We start from the raw sequence: 22,365 nt of genomic DNA on the forward strand, positions 1-22,365 counted from the left end.
AGAGGAGAGAGGAGAGAGGAGAGAGAGAGAGAGAGAGGGAAGGGAAGGGGGAAGAGAGAGAGAGAGAGAACGAGAGAGAGAGAGAGAGAGAGAGAGAGAGAGAGAGAGAGAGAGTGCAAAATTTCAATTGGCTATATTAAAACTGTTTAATTTGATCCTGAGTGTAGGTTATTTCCCTGACATCTGGAATCAAGGACTCATAACCCCAATCTTTAAGAACGGAGACAAATTTGACCCTAACAATTACAGAGGCATTTGTGTGAACAGTGACCTGGGGAAGGTTTTCTGTAGTATCATCAATGTAAGAGTTCTAAACTTCCTTAATAAGCACAATGTCTTGAGTAAAAGCCAAATTGGATTTATACCAAAACATCGCACAACTGATCATATTTACACCTTACACACCCTGATAGATAAACATGTCCACCAAAATAATACCAAAATATACGCTTGCTTTATCGACTTCCAAAAAGCATTTGATTCTATTTGGCAAACAGGACTGTTCTACAAAGTTATTGAAAGTGGTGTAGGGGGTAAAACATATGACATAATTAAATCAATGTATACTGGCAATACGTGCAGCATTAAAATTGGTAAGAAAAGAACAGAATTCTTTAACCAGGGGCGGGGCCTTCGTCAGGGTTGCAATCTGAGCCCTGCACTCTTCAATATTTACATTAACGAATTGGCCACTATTCTAGAAAAATCCTCAGCCCCTGGTGTTAGTCTCCACAATTCAGAAGTTAAATGCCTACTCTTCGCAGATGACCTATGCCTGCTGTCACCCACAGCACATGGCCTACAGCAGAGCCTGGACCTGCTAGAGCAGTACTGCCAGACCTGGGCCCTGGCAGTAAACCCCAAAAAGACTAAAATAATGATTTTCCAGAGAAGATCCAGATCTCAGGGAATTAGACCAAAGTTTTCAATTGGTACAAAATATATAGAGTACTGTACACACTACAATTACTTAGGTTTAAAAATAAGCTCAACTGGACACCTTAATGAGGCAGCGAATGAACTGAGAGAGAAAGCATGCAGGGCATTCTACGCCATTAAAAAGCAAATTCAAATTGAAATACCTATTAAAATTTGGCTAAAACTAATTGAATATGTCATTGAACCAATTGCACTTTATGGCAGCGAGGTGTGGGGTCCACTTGCAAAACAAGATTTCATCAAATGGGACAAACACCCCATTGAAACCCTACATGCAGAGTTCTGTAAGATTCTCCTACATGTCCAGAGAAAAACTACAAACAATGCATGCAGGGCAGAATTAGGCCAATATCCACTAATAATAAAAACTCAAAAAAGAGCAATTAAGTTTTGGAAACATCTAAAATACAGTGACCCCCTCTCATATCATTACCAAGCCCTGCAATGCCAAGAGCTGAGCAAAGAAAAGAGTCCCCTCATCCAGCTGGTCCTGGGGCTGAGTTCACAAACCTGTTCTACTAACACACTGAAGCCTCAGGACCAGAACATCCAATCAATCAGAATAAACCAAATGACAACACAGTCAAAACAAAACTACATTGCTTATTGGGAAACACAAGCACAAACACAAAGCAAAATGCAGTGCTATCTGGCCCTAAATCGACAGTACACTATGGCTAAATATTTGACCATGGTTACTGATCAAAACCTTAGAAAAACCTTGACAAACTACAGGCTCAGTGAGCACAGCCTTGCCATTGAGAAGGGTAGACACAGGAAAACCTGGCTCCCTGTAGAGGAAAGGCTGTGCAACCACTGCACAACAGCAGAACATGAGACAGAGCTGCATTTCCTGACAAAATGTAAAAAAATATAAAACAATTAGAGAGTGTCATTTCCCCAAATTGTAATCCTCTAATGAGGATAGGCTACCCGTCCTGTTGGGGGAGGACGCAGAGAGCTGTGTGTTGGCAGCGCACTACATTGCTGCCTGCCATAAGTTGAGGGACAGTGTCTGACAGACCAATAAACCTGCACATGTACTCTACTGTATGACTATTGTTATTGTTGAATGTATGGTTATTTTGACCCTTGGTTATTGTTGTTACTGTTGTCCCATTGACAATTTTGATTCTCATTTGTATTTATTTTTTATATTGTAAATATACAAAATAAGCTTTGGCAATATGTACATTGTTACGTCATGCCAATAAAGCGAATTGAATTGAATTGAGAGAAACTAGCAGCCAGCGTCTTAGTCTCCATTTTCCACAATCTCTGCCATGGCAATAGCTTGACGTTTCTGGGGACGAGGAGTGAGAGACAGGAGACAAGACAGACACCTGTTGTTAGGTGTGTTGAGTCAAGTGTTCTCTCTTTTACTAATGAGTGCACAGGGCTTTGGAGGAGAGGAGATGGTCGTGGCGGGGATAGGGGTAGGAGCTGAGGTGGAGTAGGGTGGGAGATAAAATAAGCATCAGTGACAACATCAAAAATCAGTCGCAACATCAACACCATTAACAGCCAGTATGGCGTGTGGCAGCGCTGGGCTGACATACGGAGCAGTTGCATGGGGAAGTCTGTCAGTCTGCCTGGGTGTGTGAGAGAGAGGAGAGCAGTCAGGGATGGATGGGGGACTCTGTGGAGATGGTGTGTGTGTGTGTGTGGGTGTTGGTGGTTGTGACTGGGTTTCAAGGGTTTTGTGTGATGGACGGCAGGCTAGGCAGCACAGACGGGAGGCGGAGAGGCTGTCTCTCCGTCTGTTACAGTGCTGGTGGCTGTGTGTCTGTCTGTCTGGGAGGCTCAAGCTAGAAATCTGGGTGGGTGCTGCTGGGTCGCTTACTGCAGCAGGAGAATTCTCTCAACTACACACCACACTGCTTTTAACCAGCCTGTGTTGTTTGTCACCTCCATTGCCAGCACTGTGTGTAATAGTACAAGATGTTCTGAACCATGTTCGTTTGAGTCATGATGCTGGAATATTCAATATTGTAAACGATATGCAGACAGGTGTTAAGATGAAATGATATCATGAAATATGGATCCATACATAGTAAACCAAAATCAGGGACACTCATATTAGTATATGTTATGTTTGGTATGGTATGTGTTCATTTGTGGAGGTCTATCATTCATTTCGTATGATATGTTACAAATTACAGTTCATATAATATGTTATGAATTGCAATTCAAACAATATGTCACAAATTTGCAATACATATATGAAATTACAAATTAGCATGTTAGTTAACTCTTCTCCTAACCCTAACCTTAATAACCCTTATATGTAACTCCTAACTCTAACCTTAACCTTAACTTTAACCTTAACCCTAACCCTAGCCCCTAGCCTAGCTAACATTAGCCACCTCGTTAGCGTTAGTCACCTAGCAAACTTTAGCCAGGCTAGGGGCTAGGGTTAGGGGTTAAGGTTAGGGTTAGGACTTACATTAAAGGGTTAAGGTTAGGAGAAGGGTTAACTAACATGCTAAGGTTGTCCGTGATGAGATTTGAACATGCAACCTTTGCTAGACGTTTGTGTTATATGATAAATGGGGAGAGAGAGAGAGAGAGAGAGAGAAAGAGAAAACACACACACACTAGCAGCCAGGGCCTCAGTCTCTATTTTCCACCATCTCTGAGAGACATGTTGTTTAGCCATGGCAACAGCTTGACGTTTCTGGGGACGAGGAGTGAGAGACATGAGACAAGACAGACACTTGTTGTTGGGTGTGTTGAGTCAAGTGTTCTCTCTTTTACTAATGAGTGCACAGGGCTTTGGAGGAGAGGAGATGGTCGTGGTGGGGATAGGGGTAGGAGCTGAGGTGGAGTAGGGTGGGAGATAAAATAAGCATCAGTGAAACATCAAAATCAGTCGCAACATCAACAGCCAGTATGCCATGTGGCAGCATTGGGCTGACATGGAGCAGCCCACCCATCCACCACGACCAACCTTCTGTCTTATGTAGCCATACCAAAACGTAACACATCAGACTAATTTGAGTGTCCCGGATTTTCATTTACTATGTTACGTCTATTCTATGAGAGCAGGCTGGTCCTTTGATTCCTCCACAAGCAACAGTTCATCTTCTCCTCCTCAGCGCCACCTGATGGCTACAGAGCATCAGTGCACCTGTTAGTAATTACATTTGAGTCATTTAGCAGACGCTCTTATCCAGAACGACTTACAGGAGCGATTAGGGTTAAGTGCCTTGCTCAAGGGCACAGCAACATATTTAGGACCTAGCCAGCTTGGGGATTCGAAATAGCAACCTTTCGGTTACTGGCCCAATGCTCTTAACCGCTAGGCTACCTGCCGAATGGAAGGGCAACATGCCACTCTGTTGTCTTTCTATCTTTACCTTCTGGAAAGCACAGAAAAACATTCTCCCTCCCTCTCAGCACTGTCTTGTTCCCGGGCTCCAACAGGGTGTCTACGCTGTCTACAGTATCACCTCACAGGGCATCCCCTCACACTCACTGGGCTCCAACACACAGATACCTCATATAACCCCGGTAACATAAACTCTATCATACACATACATTCCCTGTGTTCTGATACTCAGATGCCCAACATACAACAGTAGGTTTTCCCTGGCTGTGGCCCGATAGATCCTACAACACCTACCGCTGTCCCCAGTAAACAGGTACAGAACACATAATCCGGGCCCAAGGGAGCTGGGAGGGGATTTATCACTGTAAGCCAGTAAGATATTAAATGAACGAGGAGCACTAAAATCCCGTCGGTACTGTATGTCTGCCTTCTGCTTTCTCATAACCTCGGAAAACCAGGAAATCGTTTGCACTCCTAAACAGTGTCCCAAATTAGTACCCAACGGGCCCTGGTCAAAAGTAGTGCACTAAATTGGGAGAAGGGTGCAATTTGGGACGCAGGCATAACCCCTGCAGCCAGACATACACAGAGAGACAGGTAAAGTGAATTTCTCAGCAGCTTTGAATGAAGTAAGCGGTTTTACAGTGTTTGCCTACACGTGTAGAGAGCGGAGGGAAGCGACACGACACAGACAAGACAACCCACGGTGGGATTCCACGTAGTCAACGACGACGCCCTCCCCAGTGGAGGTGTGACTGTGCTCCGACAGACAGCAACATAAAGAGGATTAGCCCAGCAAACGCTCAGCTGCCCCATCAAACAGACAAATCCGCACAGCAGCGCTTTAGTGCGCACATGATTACCGCTCAGACTGATAATTACCTCAGGTTGAGTTTAAAGGGGAGCCGGGTGTTTTTAGGTGGGTTTGGTTTTCCTGAGTTTATTAGCGAGTGTGACAGATGAGAAACATACTGTGGGAGCGTGCTTCATCCCGAAAGGAATGCCTGTCTAAACCTGACTAGCCTTTTCAAAAGGGCATGTCTTCCGTTTACTGTTCACTGGTACCGTGACATTTACAAGGTTAGCATAGCTTCTGCAGTATCACTTTGTTTGTCTTGACATTGTTTTTGGACCTACAGACCTTTTGTCCAGTGGTCTATCAGTGTTTTGTTATTTGTCATGTTCTGTGTTTTTTGTGGACCCCAGGAAGAGCAGCTGCTGCCTCTGCAAAAGCTAATGGGGATCCAAATAAACAAATAAATTAACCTAGTCACTGGTTCAGGTCGAATGTGTCCATATCAGAGCTGCTATCATCTAGCTCCCATAATCCCCCTCTCCTGTGTTTTAGAGAGAGGAGAGAGAAAGAGAGACGGAGAGGGAGATGAGTGTGAGGGAGTGAGGGAGGTTGTTGCTCTTCATCTATCATCTCCCCTGCCTCTTGGCTCTGTGAGACTCCACTTCAGATAACAGAGGATCAGGGTTATAATAGGCTCATTACCGGAGATCTGGTGTCAGGAGGACTCAGAGGGTGTCATGGTGCTGAAACAACCAGGACCCCTGAGATCCCTGGAAGAGATTCGAGGGGCCGCTGTCTGTGGCACGGAAGGGGTTAAGGAGAGGAGAAGGAAAGATAAGGCCGTCACACTGCTTGTCCCTGGTGTGTGTGTGTCTGTGTGAACGACTGTGCGTGCATGTCCATGTGTGTGTGTAGATGTGTGAATGTGCACGTGTGTGTGTGTGTGTGTGGGTGCGTGTGTGTGTGCGTGGGCGCGTGTGTGTGGGCGTGTGTGTGTGTGTGTGTGTGTGGGTGTGTGTGTGTGTGTGTGTGTGGTGTGTCTGTGTGTGTGTGTGTGTGTGTGTGTGTGTGTGTGTGGTGTGTGTGTGTGTGTGTGTGTGTGTGTGTGTGTGTGTGTGTGTGTGTGTGTGTGTGTGTGTGTGTGTGTGTGTGGGCGCGTGTTGGCAGTGTGCTATAACAAGTACGATCCAGTCATCATTCTTCAGGTCAGAGGACATGCTTGGCATTTGCTTTGTTTGTCTTTTTACATAATTGCACATCAGGTGTCACCGGTGGAACAAATTAGAGGACATGGAGAGAGAGTGCGCTCAGTGTAAATAATTACTGTGGAGCACACCGTGGAATGACAGCAGTGGAGAGAGGGAGAGATGGAGGGAGACAAGAGTGAGGGAGGGAAGGACAGAGGAGGGAGATATGCAGCAACATCTGAAATGAGAAATGTACCAGGAACAGAGATGGAAAATTGGGGTGGGGGGATAAGACAAAACTAGGGACACAACTAGGGAGACAAACAGACACAGACAGACAGGCAGGCAGGCAGGCAGGCAGGCAGGCAGGCAGGCAGACAGACAGACAGACAGACAGACAGACAGACAGACAGACAGACAGACAGACAGACAGACAGACAGACAGACAGACAGACAGACAGACAGACAGACAGACAGACAGACAGACAGACGAGCAGCGACATAGAGAGGGACATGGACCCCTGTCATCCTCTGACAGTCTCAAAATAGAGTGGAGCACACGGTGTGCCCTTGTCATCTCAACACCATGATGGTGACAGCACGGTTAGCGAACCACACGGAGGCTAGCACTCAAGGCTAATACACACAGAGCACTGGACAAATGAGAGAATGTTCAGTACTTACAGAGCCCTGCGAAGAGAGACCGAGGTCCAACAGTCTCACACAGTCACACCAGGAGGACATCAGAAGGAGAATCAACCATCTCATCACCCTACCCAATCACCTAGCACCATCTGTGTGTGTGTGGCACATGCGTGTTTCGAACTGTGTGTGTGTGTGTAGTTCTGTATCTACACAGGAAGATGATGACTAGATGTGAACGTGTGAAGGGGGCAGAATCAGACACAGAGGGGACGAGTATCCAATCCGCCACTCAGCCACGAGCACAGAGGAGAAAGCTCTATCTCTCTTTCTCTCCTTCCTCTTTCTCTTGCTCCCCCTTCTTTTCCCACTCTTCCTCCCTCTCCCCATCTCTATTCTTTGCATGGATGAGTGGCGATAATGGTCAGTGTCTGTCACGCAGACTGACCCAGATTTACCCAGAGAGAGAGAGAGAGAGAGAGAGAGAGAGAGAGAGGATCTTTCCACCAGTGGGAGTTGGGTTCCTCTCAGGTCAAAACCCCACAACCAACACTCTTCACGGGGGTGAGAAAAGTGTTTTCCATGGCTCTTCCTCACTTCCTCACTACCTCTCTATGGCGAAGGAAGGCAGCCTGGGCGTGGATGTGTTCAGCCCTGTACATAATATAATAAGAAGAATATATGCCATTTAGCAGACGCTTTTATCCCAAGGGACTTACAGTCATGCGTGAATACATTTTAAGCACGCATGGTCCAGGGAATCATTACCACTACCCTGGTGTTAGAAGCACTATGCTCCACCTACTGAGCTACAAACGACCACAGTCCAAGTCATTAGGGGCAATATCCACTGTAGTCTGCTTCTGTATTGATGATGTACTACAGAGAGGGAGCAGCTTCAGCGAGAGAGACAGCTACAGGATTCCTGAGGGGTGCCTGGCAGGGCACTGGGCTTTGTAGTTTCTCTCCAATCAAACGTGATCCCCGATCAAAAAGGCTAATGTCTATGCTCATCACACATTCCCCCAGTGGCCCCGCCCTGCCGGCGCCGAGCTGCGTAGCCACGGTTACCGTGGAGGACAGTGGGGGTGGGGGGTTGGGGGGGAGCAGGGTGAGAGAGTTATACAGAGGTATGTGTTTGCCTGAGGAGAAAGGGCATGTGTCAGTCGGTTTAGAAGGAAGGATGGATGGACAGGGCGACAGAGAGGGAGATATAGAAACAGAAGGAGGAAGATGAGTGAACATGAAGGATTAGATATTAATCCTTAAGAGTCCTGTAAGTAAAAATCCTCGAAGAAAAAACTAAAATCTGTCAGTTTAAGATAGAGATATCAGTTTTTTTTTGTTGCCTGGGCTGCAAAATCCACTGCGTCTCAATTCACCACATTCCGCCTATGTCGGCCTTCCACATCTGCGATGAAAGGTGGCCGAGGTACAGCGGTGTTTGTAGGACCAGGAGACATGCCAAAAATCGGCCTTCTCACAAAAACATCTGTAGCGTCTGAATGGTTTGGCCTACTCTTACGACCACTCTCTGTTTTGATGTACGATCCCCACATGTGTCACGGGACTCGTCTGAAGGTAACCCATACAAACGAATGAAAGTAAGTAATTTTGTGCACCAAAAAATATGGGGTTAATTATGTGTAAAAAAACTAAAATATTTTGTGAGCTTCCAATATTTCCTAGATATAGGACAGACACTTCAAGACCTTAGAATTTTTTTTACTGTCTATTTTGTCATTTATGAATGTGTCATTCAATGCTTTTCTATGGGCTATAGTAGTAAAAGCCTAATTCAATATTTTATCAAATAATTGTTAAATATTTTGTGGGGATACCTAAAGGGGTCCTACAATTCAAAATCAAATAGCTAAATGATCCATGGTATGACCATCTTAAAACAATTCCATATGTTAGCTTAGTAGAACCCCCTCCCCCAAAGGCTTAGACTTTAGAGGTTAAGAGAGGGAGCTGGAAGAGAGCATCCTGCCATCATATGACAGCCACTTTAGGAGTTTAGTCACCATGGTGAAGGGACTGACTGGGGGGGGATATGGATGGAGTACACATACTGGGAGGAGAGACAGAGCAAGTGATGAGGAAAACCCTACCCTACCCTTCCTACCCTACCCTAATCTAACTGACTTTACCCCACCCTATCTTACCCTAATCTAACTGACTTTACCCTACCCTACCTTACCCTAATCTAACTGACTTTATCCTACCCTACTTTACCCTAATCTAACTGACTTCACCCTACCCTACTTTACCCTAATCTAACGTGCTTCTACACCTGCATTGCTAGCTGTTTGGGGTTTTAGGCTGGGTTTCTGTACAGCACTTTGAGATATCAGCTGATGTAAGAAGGGCTATATACATAAATTTGATTTGATTTGATTTGATTCACCCTACCCTACTTTACCCTAATCTAACTGACTTTACCCTACCCTACTTTACCCTAATCTAAGTGACTTTACTCTACCCTACTTTAACCTAATCTAACTGACTTTACCCTACCCTACCCTACTTTACCCTAATCTAACTGACTTTACCCTACCCTACCTTACCCTAATCTAACTGACTTTACCCTACCCTACTTTACCCTAATCTAACTGACACCACCCTACCCTACTTTACCCTAATCTAACTGACTTTACCCTACCCTACCCTACCTTACCCTAATCTAACTGACTTTACCCTACCCTACTTTACCCTAATCTAACTGACACCACCCTACCCTACTTTACCCTAATCTAACTGACTTTACCCCACCCTACCCTACCTTACCCTAATCTAACTGACTTTACCCTACCCTACCTTATCCTAATCTAACTGACTTACCCTACCCTACCCTACCTTACCCTAATCTAACTGACTTCACCCTACCCTACTTTACCCTAATCTAACTGACTTTACCCTACCCTACCCTACCTTACCCTAATCTAACTGACTTTACCCTACCCTACCTTACCCTAATCTAACTGACATTACCCTACCCTACCTTACCCTAATCTAACTGACTTTACCCTACCCTACCTTATCCTAATCTAACTGACTTTACCCTACCCTACCCTACCTTACCCTAATCTAACTGACTTCACCCTACCCTACTTTACCCTAATCTAACTGACATTACCCTACCCTACCCTACCTTACCCTAATCTAACTGACTTTACCCTACCCTACCTTATCCAAATCTAACTGACATTACCCTACCCTACCTTACCCTAATCTAACTGACATTACCCTACCCTACCTTACCCTAATCTAACTGACTTTACCCTACCCTACCTTATCCTAATCTAACTGACTTTACCCCACCCTGCCCTACCTTACCCTAATCTAACTGACTTTACCCTACCCTACCCTACCTTACCCTAATCTAACTGACATTACCCTACCCTACTTTACCCTAATCTAACTGACTTCACCCTACCCTACCTTACCCTAATCTAACTGACATTACCCTACCCTACTTTACCCTAATTTAACTGACTTTACCCTACCCTACCTTACCCTAATCTAACTGACATTACCCTACCCTACCTTACCCTAATCTAACTGACTTTACCCTACCCTACCTTACCCTAATCTAACTGACTTTACCCTACCCTACCTTACCCTAATCTAACTGACTTTACCCTACCCTACCTTACCCTAATCTAACTGACTTTACCCTACCCTACCTTATCCTAATCTAACTGACTTTACCCTACCCTACCTTATCCTAATCTAACTGACTTACCCTACCCTACCCTACCTTACCCTAATCTAACTGACTTCACCCTACCCTACTTTACCCTAATCTAACTGACTTTACCCTACCCTACCCTACCTTACCCTAATCTAACTGACTTTACCCTACCCTACCTTACCCTAATCTAACTGACATTACCCTACCCTACCTTACCCTAATCTAACTGACTTTACCCTACCCTACCTTATCCTAATCTAACTGACTTTACCCTACCCTACCCTACCTTACCCTAATCTAACTGACTTCACCCTACCCTACTTTACCCTAATCTAACTGACATTACCCTACCCTACCCTACCTTACCCTAATCTAACTGACTTCACCCTACCCTACTTTACCCAAATCTAACTGACATTACCCTACCCTACCTTACCCTAATCTAACTGACATTACCCTACCCTACCTTACCCTAATCTAACTGACTTTACCCTACCCTACCTTATCCTAATCTAACTGACTTTACCCCACCCTGCCCTACCTTACCCTAATCTAACTGACTTTACCCTACCCTACCCTACCTTACCCTAATCTAACTGACATTACCCTACCCTACTTTACCCTAATCTAACTGACTTCACCCTACCCTACCTTACCCTAATCTAACTGACATTACCCTACCCTACTTTACCCTAATTTAACTGACTTTACCCTACCCTACCTTACCCTAATCTAACTGACATTACCCTACCCTACCTTACCCTAATCTAACTGACTTTACCCTACCCTACCTTACCCTAATCTAACTGACTTTACCCTACCCTACCTTACCCTAATCTAACTGACTTTACCCTACCCTACCTTACCCTAATCTAACTGACTTTACCCTACCCTACCTTATCCTAATCTAACTGACTTTACCTTACCTTACACTACCCTTCCCTATACTACCCTCAGTTCAGCAATGACATGTGTGTAGAATCTGTGGGCTGCCATCTCTCACTTCTAAGGTGTTGGTCTCTTGCTGCTTGTTTTCTGTCAAAGATGCACCCACAGCCATCTCTTTCTCTCTCTCTCTCTCTCTCTCTCTCTCTCTCAATCACTCTCTCTCTCTCAATCTCTCTCTGTCTGTCTCTCTCTCTCTCTCTCTCTCTCTCTCAATCTCTCTTGCTGCTTGAGAACAAGTATGTTTTCCGTCAAAGATGCACAGCCATCTCTCTCTCTCTCTTTCTCTCTCCGTCCTTCAGTCGTCCTTGCCTGCCCAGTGTGTCTGCCTCCCTCTGCAGCCTGCTTCACTGAGTCAGTGGGAGGTAGCTATGGGAGCTCTCAGTGTGGGAGAGGACCTCAGCCTCACTCTCCCTCTATCTGTCACCTTCTCTCAATCACGCACACTCCTGCCATCCCTCCCGCTGTCTCCCAATCTCCCTCCCTCCGCATGTGTCGTATATCACTCTTTTACATTTTTTCTGCTCTCCTTTTCTTTGTTTTTGGAACAAAGGAGGCGTAATCTCCTCATCTTTCCATCTGTCACTCAGGCACAGAGTGACAGAGGGGCGTACATGCAGCTTTCGAGAAAAAAAAAGTGAAAATAAGAAAGAGAGCTAGTTTGATTCTTGAGTCTGTCTGGTAATTCTTCCAAGACAGCCTTTGAAAAAAAGTATTCTGGCTACACTGGATAGAAACAGGCCTTGGTAAAGTTTGACGCTGTTATGATGCTTTGTCATGGTAATGACTGTCACGTTGCCGTAGAAACGCAGTAGAAACACTGTAATCTATCAGGAACACTCCTGTAACCTGACTAACACTTGGGCAAATCTGTTTTAAACTGCAGCAGGCAGATGTGGACTTGCAGAGAGAAAAAGTCATGGGGTGATGCGCTCATCTCTTCCTGTCCCTGTCACTGCTGTAGCATGTGGATGAAAAAACGTTTGATTGAGATTGCTGCAGTACCAGAGCTAATTAACAGGATGTGATTGCGGAGGCTTAGAGCAGACTCATTATTATCCTCAGTCCTTATATCCAGCATGCAGAGCGACAAGGCAGCCAAACATCCCAACAGATGCTCAGTAAAACCGTTTGCTGATGAATCCTCCATCCCTTACAGTGACATCATCATACTGTTTATGACGGCCATTGTTTTTGCTGTTGTAGCTGGACGTCTGGCAAGCCCTGAGAGGATAGTTATATGGCAGAATATTACGTTGGTTTAATAATGCTTAGAGATGCGGGTGACCCCCGTCCCTGACGCCAGCTACGCTGTAGTATTTTACTCTGAGGAAGAGGAGCAGTCACAACGCTACCTGTCTGATCGAGTGATTTGAATCCTAACACGTGATACTGACAGAGGATGGGATTGTGTGTTGCACCAGTGCTTATTATAGACACCATCAAACCAGTTCCCTTTTTTCAGACATGCAGAGAGAATACCCGACTCCGTACTCGAATGCTGTGTACGATGATTCGCCATTCAACATCAGTGGGGTTCCTTGAGCGTCCTCTGTACAACATGGTCTAGTGAGTCGTCAGTGGTGCTGCCGGCAGCATCCCGGCTTTTGAGACTCAATGAGAGGGAGAGATCACTTTGAAAGGAATTGACAGACTCGTACTGGAGGGGGGAGGAAAACAGGAAGTTGTGCGTCAGATTTCCTGCTGCTTCTCGTCCACGATCAGTCACAGCTCTATTTATGCCCTCCCACCATCTCCTCTCCTCCATTTCTCCTCCTCCACTCACACCATCTCATCCATCCTCCTCCTCCACTCAAGCGTTCCCAAATTGGCCTTGCATGCATTGCGTTAGATGTGCTTCACAAACACTTACATAAACACTTACACAAACACGAACGCACACACTGGCAGACAGCATATATACAAGTATACTGTACCCCCTCTGAACTATATACACACAACCATTAGGCGAGCGACTGGATAGGATTACATTAAATGTTGCCTTAGACTCGAGTGGGCAGAGACAAAGTAACAGAGGCAGCAAAGCTTGCCAGCTGTTAGTTTTAGGATAAATGCCACACCAAAATGAAAACTAACAAAGCTGACAGGAAATACTGCTGTTTTAAAAAGCACCCAGCAGTTTTTCTAAAAGCCACGCCATTTCAGGAGCCGCTGAAAGTTCACCCCTGAAGGCAAAGTCCTGGCATAACTACAGGTTTTTATAGCAGGGCTGTGGATTAAAAAATTATGCCCTTTAAAAAGCTGTAGAGCTCACAGAGCTGTACTTACCCCCCGCAGCCGCGGAGCGCTCCCTGTGTCCCAGGCTGCCTCCCTGGCTGCCTCCCTGGCTGCCTGCAGATACCCACACCTGGTAGTCCTGACCAAACATTCCCCTGGCACTGCCCAGCTCCCAACTCCACCCGTCTGTCTGTCTGCTAGCCCTAAAGACACCTAAACACACTGGCTGGCCCCTGAACCCTTTACGGCCCCACAGCCTCTAGTCTACACACGGTAAACACACCCAGTCCAGTCTAGTCCAGTCCAGTCCAGGGGATGGAGGAACACAGTGCTACTATTCATCCTATGGAATATACTACTGCACCATCATCAGGCCCTCCCTCTATACCATTACGGTTCATTGAATGTGTGTGAGATGGGACCGACAGAGAGAGAAAGAGAGAGAGCAAGAGTTGGAGAGAGAGAGAAAGAGAGAGCAAGAGAGGGAGAGAGAAAAAAAGAGAGCGCCAGAGAGGGAGAGAGAGAGAAAGAGAGAGCAAGAGAGGGAGAGAGAAAAAAAGAGAGTGCAAGAGAGGGAGAGAGAGAGAAAGAGCGCAGAAGAGAGGAAATGAGAGGGAGAGAGAAAGTGTGTGTGTGGATAGGGAGGCTTCCTGATACACAAGAATGGTGGACCTTTGAAATATATGAGGAGAGTACACACACACACACACACACACAGTAGCCTACTAAATTCTCTCAACATCTGTCCTCTTCAGCCGCATGGTTATTCACAGTCAGGATGGAGACGAGTGCTTGAGGGTGCCCAAGCACTTCCCTTCTCCCTCTGCTCTCTTTTCCTCTCTCTCTATTTCTTTCTCTCTTTCACTTCCCTTCCCTCTCCCGTATGTGAAAGGCCTTTTCTGGGCCGTGTGAAAGGTCTGGGATGAAAGGATTGTCCTGGATGATAGCGTGATTACAGGGCTTGCTGCCCAAGGTGCTGCCTCTCTCGCTCTCTCTCTCTACTTCTCTTCCTCTCTCTCTTCCTCTCTCTCTCTGAATCCCCCTCATCTCCACAAAGAGCCACATTGGCTTTGTCACTACAGTACACACACACACACGCACACGCACGCACGCACGCACACACACACACACACACAGTTACAGATTACTTCACCAATACACCCAATCAGACACTAATGTTCTGTACTGTACTGAGATCCTGTAATGCACAATATAATATTACTTCACACAGGCACTACACATTAACACACACTGCCACACGTACAATGAGTGCAGTGACACATATATCTGCCTATGTTCACGTCTCACTTTCCTTGGCACTATTCCTCACGCTCACACACACGCTCACATTAATGACCAGACACTCCTACCACCTCAATACTCCGAGTTTCTCTCCCTCTCTCTCAGATACGCACACACACACCCACACACGTACGCACATGCCCATGTCAACACACACGGACGTTCCTCCGTGTTTCTAGCCATGTTAAACGCCACTCAGAAAAGGGCTGAGGACATGGGAGCCGAACGGAGCAGGCAGCAGGACTTGGTGTTTTCTCCTGATGCAAAGTGGGCCACGTTCAGTAACTGGGAAAGCAAGACACCACAAACAACATGTAGGAAGGAATACTACAGGGCTGGTATTAACAACGTGCTTAAGTCAGTTTGAACGCATCTGAACACGCCCTCCGTGTGGACATGGCCCTGTGACATCAAAAGGTTGTTTGAATGAAAAAGAAAAAGATAGCAGTGGAGGTGAGGCGGATTGGAGGCTTGCCTGATGTGGTGCCTGTGGAACCATGGCCCCTGTCAGAGTTCTATCCAAATGCTACAGAGCGCCTTAGGAGAAGACAGCACCACACAGCATGGCCTGAGCCTACACGGTGAGAGGACAGCACCACACAGCATGGCCTGAGCCTACACGGTGAGAGGACAGCACCACACAGCATGGCCTGAGCCTACACGTTGAGAGGACAGCACCACACAGCATGGCCTGAGCCTACACGGTGAGAGGACAGCACCACATAGCATGGCCTGAGCCTACACGGTGAGAGGACAGCACCACACAGCATGGCCTGAGCCTACACGGTGAGAGGACAGCACCACACAGCATGGCCTGAGCCTACACGGTGAGAGGACAGCACCACACAGCATGGCCTGAGCCTACACGGTGAGAGGACAGCACCACATAGCATGGCCTGAGCCTACACGGTGAGAGGACAGCACCACACAGCATGGCCTGAGCCTACACGGTGAGAGGACAGCACCACACAGCATGGCCTGAGCCTACACGGTGAGAGGACAGCACCACATAGCATGGCCTGAGCCTACACGGTGAGAGGACAGCACCACACAGCATGGCCTGAGCCTACACGGTGAGAGGACAGCACCACATAGCATGGCCTGAGCCTACACGGTGAGAGGACAGCACCACATAGCATGGCCTGAGCCTACACGGTGAGAGGACAGCACCACACAGCATGGCCTGAGCCTACACGGTGAGAGGACAGCACCACATAGCATGGCCTGAGCCTACACGGTGAGAGGACAGCACCACACAGCATGGCCTGAGCCTACACGGTGAGAGGACAGCACCACACAGCATGGCCTGAGCCTACACGGTGAGAGGACAGCACCACACAGCATGGCCTGAGCCTACACGGTGAGAGGACAGCACCACATAGCATGGCCTGAGCCTACACGGTGAGAGGACAGCACCACACAGCATGGCCTGAGCCTACACGGTGAGAGGACAGCACCACATAGCATGGCCTGAGCCTACACGGTGAGAGGACAGCACCACACAGCATGGCCTGAGCCTACACGGTGAGAGGACAGCACTACATAGCATGGCCTGAGCCTACACGGTGAGAGGACAGCACCACATAGCATGGCCTGAGCCTACACGGTGAGAGGACAGCACCACATAGCATGGCCTGAGCCTACACGGTGAGAGGACAGCACCACATAGCATGGCCTGAGCCTACACGGTGAGAGGACAAGCACAGAGAAAAGCAGCCCACCAACGAGCAGAGATCAATAATGCTAATTCGTATTACCGCAACCACATTTTACAGTCACTCCATCTACTGCCAAGATTTAAGCAACACCTGTAAATCTGCCATAAAGGCGCCATGGATGTGATTCCATTCAAATAGAAGTGATTGAAATGACTTGGCCTTCATGCAAGCTGTATAGTATGCATGTTTTCCTTCAGAGAACAGAAGTTATGAAGCTTAGTGAATTACAGGAGGCTTTCAGAGTCCAGTGACAACCAGGCAGTATGTATCAGGTGCTAGTTAGCCTCATGCAGCCACTGAAGTTTGCTTCTCTCAGACGGACAGTCAGTCAGTCAGTCAGTCAGTCAGTCAGTCAGTCAGGCAGTACAGTGTTTAACTGCTGTGAGTCCTCCAACACATGGCTGAAGAGGACCCACCTACCGCCAGCCTGAAACTGCTGTGCTTGCAGCGACGCAATTACCCTCCATTCAACCCAAGAGACAACACACAAACACACAAACACACAAACACACTAACACACAAACACACAAACACAGAAACACACTAACACACAAACACAGAAACACAGAAACACACAAACACACTAACATAACTCCTATATCCTTCAAATTTGACCGACGCCCCCCCCCCACACACACACAAAATTGTCTCTTATTTTTTGCTAGCGTCCAATTAGAGTGATTATGTGTCAGAGAGGGAAGCGTAATATGGTGATTATGATAGCGGTGGTGTAACAGAGACTTCCTTCTCGAATGCAGCACAGGTGCAAGAGAAAAGAGAAGCCATTGATATTCCATGCCTGAGCCTTGGTGCACAAGAGGCCTGAATATGTTTCAACCGAGGGCAAAAAGATGAGGAATAATAAGGAAGCCTTGTCGTTTATGCTTGATTTGGAATGGAAGTTCGAGGTGTCTCGCCCTGATTTCTCTCATTTGCTCTGAAGCCAATTCGACTGAACCGCTGTAAGAGCTGTAGGAACACAAAAGCCATTCAAATGGTGTACGGATTTTCATAGGCTCTAGCTAAGAATCTTCACGGAGTTGTAGTGGAATGGTCGGATTCACACACTCGAGTGTGAGAGAGTGAAATCACAACTGACGACCTTCACACTCGTCAATGACATCAAAGCCCCATTCTGACTGCATCTTTGAATCTTGAAAGTGCCCAGTAGACTATTTGAAATGATACATTCATTTCTGTGCTGTCAACCTGTCCTCCAAGGTGGTCAAGAGGACAGACCACTGGCCTGATTAATGACAGTAGCCCTACTGAGCTTAAAGCCCATTCCAGCCCCACTGGAGTGGAGGGACAGAGTGTCCCTGTGGAGTCTGGGCCATCACAGGGTGTGGTCTCTATGATGGGGAGGCTTTCACATGGCAGCAGCCAGGCAAAAAAGTTGGCACAGTGAGGTATCTGGATGGACTGACCTGAGGTGCGTCCGAAATGGCACCCTAAGCACTATGGGCCTTGGTCAGATGTAGCGCACTTTTTAGGGAATAGGGTTCCATCTCAGCCCTGGGAAGAGTATGGAGAGGAGAGCAAAAGAACAGAACAAAGTGTCCCTTGACTTATGCGTCAAACACCCACCGACAGAACAGAAAGAGAATAAAAATCAATACGGCCTCACACTATGGCCAGGCAGCGCAGCGGTACATTCAGCTGTGGAGATGAGACGAGAGGGAGATGGAGGGGGAGAGAGCGAGAGAGAGAGAAAGAGGGAGAAAGAGGGAGAGAAAGAGAGAGAGAAAGAGAGAGAGACAGTGGATAGGAAGGAGAGAGAGAGAGACGGGATTGGAGGGAGAGAGAGGAGATGAGAGAGAGAGAGAGAGAGAGAGAGAGAGACAGTGGATAGGAAGGAGAGAGAGAGAGAGACAGGGGATAGGAGGGAGAGAGAGAGAGACAGGGGATAGGAAGGAGAGAGAGAGAGACAGGGGACAGGAGGGAGAGAGAGGAGATGAGAGGAGGAGAGAAGGGATCAGGGAGGTCTCCGGAGCATTCTGAAGGCCAATGCTGCTCTCTTTCGTAACATCGCTGCTCTTTCCTTCTCACTGCACATTGTTAATGCTTTCTCTACCTGAACTCTACCTCTCTCTCCTCCCTGTATGCTGTGTCTTCCTTCTCTCTCAACCTCTCTGTATGCTGTGTCTTCCCCCCCTCTCTACCTCTCTCTCCTCCCTGTATGCTGTGTCTTCCCTCTCTCTCAACCTCTCTGTATGCTGTGTCTTCCCTCTCTCTCAACCTCTCTGTATGCTGTGTCTTCCCCCTCTCACTACCGCTCTCTACCTCTCTCTACCTTTATGTATGCTGTGTCCTCCCCCTCTCTCTACCTCTCTCTCCTCTCTGTATGCTGTCCTCCCCCTCTCTCTACCTCTCTCTCCTCTCTGTATGCTGTGTCTTCCCTCTCTCTCACCCTCTCTGTATGCTGTGTCTTCCCTCTCTCTCTACCTCTCTGTATGCTGTGTCCTCCCCCTCTCTCTACCTCTCTCTCCTCTCTGTATGCTGTCCTCCCCCTCTCTCTACCTCTCTCTCCTCCCTGTATGCTGTGTCTTCCCTCTCTCTCAACCTCTCTGTATGCTGTGTCTTCCCCCTCTCTCTACCTCTCTCTCCTCCCTGTATGCTGTGTCTTCCCTCTCTCTCAACCTCTCTGTATGCTGTGTCTTCCCTCTCTCTCAACCTCTCTGTATGCTGTGTCTTCCCCCTCTCTCTACTGCTCTCTCCCTCTCTCTACCTCTATGTATGCTGTGTCCTCCCCCTCTCTCTACCTCTCTCTCCTCTTTGTATACTGTCCTCCCCCTCTTTCTACCTCTCTCTCCTCTCTGTATGCTGTGTCTTCCCTCTCTCTCACCCTCTCTGTATGCTGTGTCTTCCCTCTCTCTCTACCTCTCTGTATGCTGTGTCCTCCCCCTCTCTCTACCTCCCCCTCTCTCTACCTCTCTCTCCTCTCTGTATGCTGTGTCTTCCCTCTCTCTCACCCTCTCTGTATGCTGTGTCTTCCCTCTCTCTCTACCTCTCTGTATGCTGTCCTCCCCCTCTCTCTACCTCTCTCTCCTCTCTGTATGCTGTGTCTTCCCTCTCTCTCACCCTCTCTGTATGCAGTGTCTTCCCCCTCTCTCTACCTCTCTGTATGCTGTCATCCCCCTCTCTCTCCTCTCTCTACCTCTCTGTATGCTGTGTCCTCCCCCTCTCTCTACCTCTCTGTCCTCTCTGTATGCTGTCTTCCCCCTCTCTCTCCTCTCTCTACCTCTCTGTATGCTGTGTCTTCCCCCTCCTTCTCCTCTCTGTATGCTGTGTCCTCCCCCTCTCTCTACCTCTCTCTCTTCTCTGTATGCTGTGTCTTCCCCCTCTCTCTCCTCTCTGTATGCTGTGTCTTCCACCTCTCTCTCCTCTCTGTATGCTGTGCTTCCCCCTCTCTCTCCTCTCTGTATGCTGTGTCTTCCCTCTCTCTCCTCTCTGTATGCTGTGTCTTCCTCCTCTCTCTCCTCTCTGTATGCTGTGTCTTCCCCCTCTCTCTCTTCTCTGTATGCTGTGTTTCCCCCTCTCTCTTCTCTCTGTATGCTGTGTCCTCCCCCTCTCTCTACCTCTCTCTCCTCTCTGTATGCTGTGTCTTCCCCCTCTCTCTCCTCTCTGTATGCTGTGTTTTCCCCTCTCTCTTCTCTCTGTATGCTGTGTCCTCCCCCTCTCTCTACCTCTTTCTCTTCTCTGTATGCTGTGTCTTCCCCCTCTCTCTCCTCTCTGTATGCTGTGTCTTCCACCTCTCTCTCCTCTCTGTATGCTGTGTTTCCCCCTCTCTCTCCTCTCTGTATGCTGTGTCTTCCCTCTCTCTCCTCTCTGTATGCTGTGTCTTCCTCCTCTCTCTCCTCTCTGTATGCTGTGTCTTCCCCCTCTCTCTCTTCTCTGTATGCTGTGTTTCCCCTCTCTCTTCTCTCTGTATGCTGTGTCCTCCCCCTCTCTCTACCTCTCTCTCCTCTCTGTATGCTGTGTCTTCCCCCTCTATCTCCTCTCTGTATGCTGTCTTCCCCCTCTCTCTCCTCTCTGTATGCGGTGTCTTCCGCCTCTCTCCTCTCTGTATGCTGTGTCTTCCCCCTCTCTCTCCTCTCTGTATGCGGTGTATTCCGCCTCTCTCTACCTCTCTGTATGCTGTGTCTTCCCTCTCTCTCTACTCTCTGTATGCTGTGTCTTCCCCCTCTCTCTACTTCTCTGTATGCCGTGTCTTCCCCCTCTCTCTCCTCTCTGTATGCTGTGTCTTCCCCTTCTCTCTCCTCTCTGTATGCTGTGTCTTCCCTCTCTCTCTCCTCTCTGTATGCTGTGTCTTCCCTCTCTCTCTCCTCTCTGTATGCTGTGTCTTCCCTCTCTCTCTCCTCTCTGTATGCTGTGTCTTCCCTCTCTCTCCTCTCTGTATGCTGTGTCTTCCCCTTCTCTCTCCTCTCTGTATGCTGTGTCTTCCCTCTCTCTCTCCTCTCTGTATGCTGTTTCTTCCCACTCTCTCTCCTCTCTGTATGCTGTGTCTTCCCCCTTCTCTGTATGCTGTGTTTCCCCCTCTCTCTTCTCTCTGTATGCTGTGTCCTCCCCCTCTCTCTACCTCTCTCTCCTCTCTGTATGCTGTGTCTTCCCCCTCTCTCTCCTCTCTGTATGCTGTGTTTCCCCCTCTCTCTTCTCTCTGTATGCTGTGTCCTCCCCCTCTCTCTACCTCTCTCTCTTCTCTGTATGCTGTGTCTTCCCCCTCTCTCTCCTCTCTGTATGCTGTGTCTTCCACCTCTCTCTCCTCTCTGTATGCTGTGTTTCCCCCTCTCTCTCCTCTCTGTATGCTGTGTCTTCCCTCTCTCTCTCCTCTCTGTATGCTGTGTCTTCCCTCTCTCTCTCCTCTCTGTATGCTGTGTCTTCCCTCTCTCTCCTCTCTGTATGCTGTGTCTTCCACCTCTCTCTCCTCTCTGTATGCTGTGTTTCCCCCTCTCTCTCCTCTCTGTATGCTGTGTCTTCCCCCTCTCTTTTCTCTGTATGCTGTGTCTGCCCTCTCTCTACCTCTCTGTATGCTGTGTTTCCCCCTCTCTCTCCTCTCTGTATGCTGTGTCTTCCCCCTCTCTCCTCTCTGTATGCTGTGTCTTCCCTCTCTCTCCTCTCTGTATTCAGTGTCTTCCACCTCTCTCTCTTCTCTGTATGCTGTGTTTTCCCCCTCTCTCTCCTCTCTGTATGCCGTGTCTTCCCCCTCTCTCTCCTCTCTGTATGCTGTCTTCCCCCTCTCTCTCCTTTTTGTATGCTGTCTTCCCCCTCTCTCTCCTCTCTGTATGCTGTCTTCCCTCTCTCTCTCCTCTCTGTATGCTGTGTCTTCCCCTCTCTCCTCTCTGTATGCTGTGTCTTCCCCCTCTCTCTCCTCTCTGTATGCTGTCTTCCCCCTCTCTCTCCTCTCTGTATGCTGTGTCTTCCCCCTCTCTCTCCTCTCTGTATGCTGTCTTCCCCCTCTCTCTCCTCTCTGTATGCTGTCTTCCCCCTCTCTCTCCTCTCTGTATGCTGTCTTCACTCTCTCTCTCCTCTCTGTATGCTGTGTCTTCCCTCTCTCTCTCCTCTCTGTATGC

The 22,365-nt window shown here is 47.9% G+C and overlaps 1 protein-coding gene across 1 annotated transcript in view; it reads right to left on the reverse strand.

The window, feature by feature from the left end:
• Positions 1-13,926, reverse strand: part of LOC115170670 (SRC kinase signaling inhibitor 1-like) — a 60,193-nt gene extending 46,267 nt beyond the window's left edge. Inside the window, exons 1-2 of the mRNA XM_029726915.1 lie at positions 13,827-13,926; positions 7,967-8,037 (exon numbers count right to left, since the gene is read on the reverse strand). Of these exons, the coding sequence (XP_029582775.1) occupies positions 7,967-8,037; positions 13,827-13,926 (171 nt within the window). The remainder of the gene's footprint in view (positions 1-7,966; positions 8,038-13,826) is intronic.
• Between the last annotated feature and the right edge of the window lie 8,439 nt (positions 13,927-22,365).

This window comes from Salmo trutta, chromosome 32, assembly GCF_901001165.1.
Source record: "Salmo trutta chromosome 32, fSalTru1.1, whole genome shotgun sequence".
In the NCBI taxonomy this organism is placed as follows: domain Eukaryota; kingdom Metazoa; phylum Chordata; class Actinopteri; order Salmoniformes; family Salmonidae; genus Salmo; species Salmo trutta.